At 36.0% G+C, this 7,876-nt stretch overlaps 1 protein-coding gene across 1 annotated transcript; it reads right to left on the bottom strand.

Annotated features, from left to right (window-relative positions):
* Positions 682-1,846, bottom strand: LOC109230175 (probable protein S-acyltransferase 6; the record flags this gene model as incomplete). The annotated part of the gene is made up of 2 exons (XM_019395698.1): positions 682-852; positions 1,604-1,846. Coding segments are annotated over 2 exons (414 nt in total), but the record flags the coding sequence as incomplete, so codon positions are not given.

Genomic DNA, 7,876 nt, shown 5'->3' with positions numbered 1-7,876 from the left:
TAGGATGTCTACCAGAAGATATTGTTTCACTCCTGAGATTAATGATACATGTAGAAAAAATTAAATCTCAAGTAATTTACATAGAATAAGCTTTAATCAATTGATGTTCAGTTGTACGCAATTTACTACTTTGGATTATGAATGGAGTTGGTACATTAACAGGTCCACTAATTAATATATGTTTGGTGAATTGTAGCGAGGAAATGAATCACACCAAAAAGAAAAAAGAAAAAAAAAAACTTCAGCTGGTCCAATTATATTACCCAAGAATCATGTGATGGAAGGTGGTGATTAAGGTGGTCTACCTATGACTATATATTATCTGGCTGCCTATGGTCTACACTATACAGCCAAGATTCATGTGATGCAACATGGGTATTTTCTCATCAAAGGAACAAAAGTGTACAAAAAGAAACAATCAGATCAGAATTGGAAAAAAAAATTAAGTTAAAGCAAAAACATATGGAAGTTTTAAGCGACAGAAATATGTCTAAAATTAGTAACTGCAGCCTATAATGTGAGAAAACAAGATGAGTAAATACTCATTCTCACATAATATCAATTTTTTTTTGGGTCCGAAAGACAATGAAACAATACTTATATTAAGGTAATAAAAGCTATAAAAATGAAGGTTATAAAAATGCAATCCTGTGACATTAAATAAGTAAGAAATAATATATATCAAGGTTCTGTGACATGTTCCAAATGATCAAAGCTACATATTTCTGAACGAAAATTGATCCTTGAAGGCGTCCAAGGTGAAAGTAAAATCTCCTTAATATTATTCACAACTCCTTTGTCAAAGGGATTTTTAGTGCTTCCGTACAGCTGCCTAAAATTCTCATAAGCTGTCTGCGACAAAAAAAACAAAAAACAAAAAAAGGAAATTAATTTTCTTTACATAGACTTTAAACTCTGGAGAATGATTGAACTTATACATACAGTGACACTATAAAGATTTCATATAATCAATGTATTTTACCGTATTGTAACAGATAATATGTCTTATTCTTAGGCTACTAATCCTACTTTGTTGGACGGTTACATGTAGTTATTTTTTAAGGACCCAATAGAAGTTAAATTCAAGTAACATATAGAGAATGTCCCATTGAACAACAGTAACCATGAGACTATTAAGATTTGAACTCGTGCATTGTACGCAATGTTAGTGTTTTGCTTTGAATTTCTAATCTATTAGGACAATCTTTCTTGAAGGAAGGGAAAAGGGACTCCTAAAAGGAATAAACTTTCTTCATATATATGTCTTATCCTTTTCTAGTGGGAGAAGTTTCGTACTTCTATAAATTTAAGTTTTCTTCTCACAACAACAACATTCATAATATAGTCTTTTAGAGAGTTTTGTTAAGGGGAGACTATTCTCTCAAAAAAAATTATTGTCATTTTATATTAGTGATAAATCATATATGTAGGTCGGTTGATCAAACAATAATAAATATTATGCATAATTTAACATCTTTTTTTTTTCCGTCTGATTTAGCGTCATCAAAGTTCTATTTGTTAGATTCCGCATGCACCATTGAAAATTTGAAATATTCTAGTAGGAAAAATTTATTTGATATTGGTATATGAAGCTGAAACTAACCTGATTTGTAGCAATCAGATACACATGGTAACTAGTCAATCCCCCAACAAAAATCGCAGCAGCAAAACTGAAACATGTCAATGCCAATGTCTCAGGACAATCTTTTACCAAACCAATCAATCCCATGCCATTGCCAGCGTACTTATGTTGAATCTTTTGGCATGAGAAGGCAAATATGTAGACGAAGTAAACAGTTGCCATAAGCAATAGCAATACATAAAGTCGATAATTCCTCTGCACAAATCGAAATAAAAAAATTAGTTGTTATTAATCTATCTTCTTTCACAAATTCAGGAAATATTGCTTTCTTTATAATTGTACAAACCAGTCCAATGCATTGACCAATCCAAGGGCAATGGTGGTCAAATTTCTCAACGCAATTGTTACAAATAACGCAATGGCAACTCCTAGGCGGACGAAATATGTTACAAATACGGCAATATTTCAATTTCAATTCCACCTCATTTATGACAACTCTTTTGCTTCTAATTCTGCCATTTCTCGTCGACTCAGTGGCTGGTGATTCATTATTTCTCGGAATAATGCCAGGATCAATGACGCTAACCATTATTAAGTTGGCAAGAACCTGTTATATATATAAAGAAAAATATCATACAACAGTTGAACAAAAGAAGAATATTAACCTAATAGATTATATTGAGTACAAAGTTTAGTTTAGTGACTCACAATTAAGGTCAATAGCACACAGAAACTGACTATGATGCTGTAATGTTTTGATATATCCTTTGCAACATAAACAGCAAAAACCCAACTTGATAGACAAATAGAGACAATAGTCATGAGCAAACCTCTTGCATCTGGCCCACAGATCAATAACCCTTTGAGAAAAAATACCTGGACTTGCAACAATGAAAAGGCACATTTAGAACAAATAAAATTAAACCAACTCCTCTATATTTGTCAAGTGAATATAATCGAACACAAGCAGTAGCATACATTATTTCCTGGCCAAACGTGATATAACCTGACTCGTTCGACTCGATCTCCACGATGATTTTGTGTTACATTCTCTTCATTATGTGTTTTAATCCCCACAACATTTTTCCATAAGGTGAATAACATTTTCTTAATTTTTGCAAGAAAATAAATCTCAGCAGTCTCCATCGACAAATTCTGTGATTCCATTGTTTCAATAACCGTATCGACTTGTGCAACTACTGAAATCGTGTCATTTTCTTCAATAGGTTGCTCCAAAGAAGCCATTAAGGAAAGTTCATAGGCGGGTGTCGAGAATTTGAACGCATCATCAGTAACCAACTTCGAGAAAACTGAATAACTTTGGGCTTGGGCCTATTCATCGGGCCAAATTATTAATGAGAAACTTTCAGAAACCATTATGTTTTAGTGGTTATTAGCTAGTTGTAGCTACCATTTACTATATTACTTCCTATAGCTATATTTTCAGGTTTTTTAGAGTGTATTCGATGTATTTAAGCTGCTGTATTCATGAATACAGTAGCATTTCTAGGCGTGAAACAGGGAATTACAGCTAGACAGATTTTTGTATTCGACTGTATTCACGGCGTGAAACAGGGGATTACAGCTATACAGATTATTGTATTCGACTGTATTCACAATATGTATTTGTGAATACAGTAACGGGAATAGCGCAATTCATGGTCTATTCAGCTGTTTTTAAACGGAAAGTGAATCAATTAACATAATAGACTCCTAATATAACTCAACAAACTCAATTATAACACACAAAATTTGTATTTCCAGTTATAAAAAAGATTCTCAACCAGAAAACACCACAAAAACATAGCAATCTTCAGAGAAAATATGCTGAATATTTTCCTAGCCGATAAATACAACAAAAATAGAGCAATTTGAACACATATATACATCTGAATACATAATTATATTAATTTAAAAAATATATGAATACATTCATGGAATACAAAGAGACAGTGAATACAATGAAATACATGAAATACAATGAGATACATTGAAATACAATGAAAAAAAGACAATGAAATACATGAAAATATAGCGAGATACATTGAAATATATTAAAAGAAAATTCAATTGCTCAGCCCCAAACTCCGTCGTCTTTGTTCAAGAACAACCCTAATGTCGTCTCGTCGAGAGGGTCGCGATTCTGACTCGAAACGCCACTGTTTCTGAGATGGACCAAAAATTCGAGTTCCACCTTGTTCATTCCCACCTTTAGCTGGTGCCCATGTAGGTCTAGCTGCCGTTGTCATGCTTCAAAATTCTCCTCCACCAAATCTATCAATAAAGATAACTTCTTTAATCATTTTAAACAAAAAAAAAAAAGAAGGAAAAAAATTAAATGCAAAACAAACTAGGGCAAAAGAAACACTAAGTTCAATGCACTGGATTCCTTGAAAACAACATTGATTTGCCGCAGTGCATGATGGATGAGCCCTAAAATTGGAATTTGAAAATCGGATTTTTCAGAGAGATGGGTGAGTTGGGGACTTCGGATTCAGTTCGACCCGATATGCATCGGAGGGAGAAAGGAAGAAAGCACAAAAATTATTTTGATCTGTATTTGGGAGAAGTGTGGTTGTATCCAGGGAGAAAGACTGGAGTTGAGAGAGAGAGGGTGGAGAAAAATCTGAAAGAATGAGAGAGAAAAGTAATACAAGGCGTATTTTATGGCTTAAGAGTAGGAGGTGACCATAAATAGATATTTGGCTATAAAAATCAAAAGGTAGCTATGGAATATAATTTTTTAAAAGAGTATTTATTTAAAATAAATAAGGTATGAATCTTTGCTATAGGAGGTAAAAATTCCATTATTAATCCACAAAGTATACAATTCAGTACTGTTAGAATGAGCCATTTGCACAATGGTCAGAAATAAAAATTAATGCAACTTCCGCCACAGCCAAACTTTAGACTAGTAATCGTATTGTCGCCAAGCAGCTCAACTTCAAACCAATATCTGTACCAAACTTTAAACCAAAAAGAAGAATAATAAGGAGGAAGAGAAGAAGATGATGCGTGCGCAAACAACTTATTTGACTAAGTTTGCAACATTTTTAAAATTGTGGCTACATTTGAATATGAGTCACAAAAGTGACTACCTAGTGCAAAAGTCTCCCATAACTTTGGGTTAGGACCTAATATTGGGCCAAAGTGAGTTTTGAGATTGAACCAGAGCCCACGCCAAAACATTTTCTAAAACGAAGACAAGCCGCCACAACCAGTATAAGACTTGGATTTTGTAATGTATCCATATTTATCAAAGGAACATATAATGTGATATTCAACCAAACTGAGGAATTACAACTGATTCATGGAACAAAAAAATGAAAAATAAGAAAAGGGAGGTTCCAGACTGCTATTACAAAATAGCTAATGAAAAGAAAAGACCAAGTTCTAGCTTGCCTAACAACTACACACACTCCTGCTATTTATATCTCCTCCATTTCCTTCAGCACCCTAATATTTTGATGGATTTTCTCAACCCGGATCCCACATCACATATTGGTATTTCCTCATTTTAACAACTGGCCCAAATACCAGCCCAATAGTATAATTGGTAAAGGACCTGTTCATAATAATACTCCCACCCTCAATAAGAACCTTGTCCTCAAGGTTCGAGCTAGGAAATTTGCCCTCAAGAATTGTCTTTGCTTCATTGGGCATAGGAAATAGATCACTAGAATTCATTTCACTCCAAAGATGCCTCAAAGCACCATCTGCAATAATTTGCCTACAAGGCAAGATTAAGCCTCTTACAGTGAAATTCATATATCCTATGTCTTCCAGATTCAAAGCAAGCTTCTGTCCGTCATTTGTAAAACCAGTAAAGATAGTTTGAAGCAACAAGACTCCAACATATGCTTTTAATCCTTGTAAGAGAAATAGTACAGTGAAGAACTTCAATAATGGAGCATTTACAGCAACAGGCTCTTCCCACACAACATTCATTCCCTTAGCCTTGCATACTGTAGTATGAATATAAATGGTTTTCCTTTGATATCTGTTCTGAAGGAGCATTGTAAAACCTTGCATGAAAGCCCATTTCCAAGGTGATGTAGAAGTATCAAAGAAATTTAGCTCTTGTCCATAACTCTGCATATTTTCCTCATTAGTTCCACCACAGCAGCAACTCATCCAATCAACAAGATACTGTTGATCTTCACTCAATTTACACAAAACACAGTAACCCCAACCTGTTGAGCTTGTAGGTAGTAAAAGCAACACACAGAAAATGACACTAAGGAGGAAATTAGGAAGACCCAACTTTCTACTAAACCAGGTGGTATAAACTCCGGAACGGTTGACGAAAATGGGATCATTCATGGCAAAGATAAGAAAGAAAGCACTATGGACAACTTGTCTGTGGTAAGGGCTGCCATATCCCATCATGCAACTTGTGGCTCTTGGGATATCTCCTAGAATGTAGTCCACGTCAATAACAATATCGAGCGTTGGTAATGTTTCCAAGAGCAAAGCAGCAAACGATAAAGCTTCTGAGAAGGCAGGGCTAGATATGGCAACCATAACTGGGAAAGAGGCCATTGAGCAGCACCAGTTTCAAATAAGTTGCACAAAATCCAACAATAAAAATATTGATCACTATCATAACCTTCTGTAATTGTTCAGCCACAATAGACAAGATAGCGATGCCCAAAGTAAGCTTTCCAGCAGGCAATGTCCACAAGGGCTCTGCATAAGTCAGTAACGAACAGAACTCTTCAAAAAGTTCAGCAACCACAATTATGTCAGCATGACATGAGGTAAAGCACCGAAGTGCAAGAACAATCTCACGACAAATAAAGTGAGGGTGGAAAAGGTTGTCTAGCAGGCATGATTCTATAGCAGACCAAGCATGACTTAAAGCTTCTCTGCGCTTCCTATGACATAAACCATGTATTAAGGGGTGTACATCTCCCAGAAGTTGGAGCACAGGTTTTGGTGCTTCTAGTCCTCATGAACTGCGGTCTCTATGAGTTATCAACAGATGAATCTCAGATTCAGATTGAAGAAAAAATAAACTGAGGATTCGAGAGGCATATCTTGCTTTGTCTTCAACTAGCAATCTGGGAAGCCCTCCGCCATCAGCAACAAACAAGTTAGTTAATATGTTGTGGTCATCGTCATGATCAAAATCAGAAAGCGCACATGAAGGACCACCATCTAGTAACATCCAAACAAAACTATCCAGAATTCTGTAAGATGCACAAGAATTTGTAGGATTAGCACTGTTTTGACCACCCATGTCAATTCCCCTTGGATCAACCTTATATCCCTGCCCACTATCGAACCAATTGTCCACACAACAACAAATAGCAAACATATAGTAATGGTTCAAGCAGATAGCAGTATGCCCAACAAGTATTCGAGCAACGGGCAACTTCTTACTTGGAAACTCAATTTGGCTGCATTGTCGGATATCAAAGGAATCACTTACTTGACCAGTATCTACCCACTTGCAATTGGGTAGTCCAAAATCAGCTGGAAATGAAGCAATAGCTCTATTATAATCATAAAATATTACAGATATTACCCAATCCAATAGTGTATCGAAAACCACACAGCCAAACTCCATGTCAAGCTCCTGTATAAATTCGCTGACCCATAATTTTCCTGCAACTTTGCTCATGCAAATAGCAGTATGGCCAGCACAAACTCCTATTGCACTGTTCGCGATAGTCTCAATACTACCCCAAGGCGACTTGGTGTCAATTCGTCGAAAGCTTTCAACAAATACCTTGTCCGTAGGGCTTGAGTTTCCATTTTTCCTCTCATATTTAACCATAGGGGTAAGGATATTGGCAGCGGATAACTCATGGAGGAACATCTTGGAATGGTCACACGGTTGGGACATTGTGTCTAACAACTGGCCTGCAGTAGGAAGCATGGATTTTGCTCCCAATGCCATTATTGATAGTGGTGTAATACATGAAAGATTCAACTGAAGACTATTATCAAACACAATTTCTATACTGTCAAGCACACGTCCAGCTACTGAACCAGGATCAAATGGAAAGTGAAGTAACATATATTGAGCAGCCACCTTTTCAGAGATTAGACTATATGGAAACGCTCCACTATGGTCGAGCATTTCATCGAACAGTGAGGAAGCAACTCCAGATTTCTCAAGGTCCGAGAAAATAGGGGCAACGGACAGAGATTCGTGCCGCTCAATTTCTGGCTTTGTGTCCCAAGTAACAATCGCAAGTGGCTGCGAATTAAAATTTGTCTTCCTCTATTTTGTCATCGTCCGAACCAGAGTTCAACTCAGAGGAAATGACGACGGCATCCGAAATA

The sequence above is a fragment of the Nicotiana attenuata genome, chromosome 7 (assembly GCF_001879085.1).
Source record: "Nicotiana attenuata strain UT chromosome 7, NIATTr2, whole genome shotgun sequence".
NCBI classification, from domain to species: domain Eukaryota; kingdom Viridiplantae; phylum Streptophyta; class Magnoliopsida; order Solanales; family Solanaceae; genus Nicotiana; species Nicotiana attenuata.
This window is presented reverse-complemented; position numbering and strand designations above follow the sequence as displayed.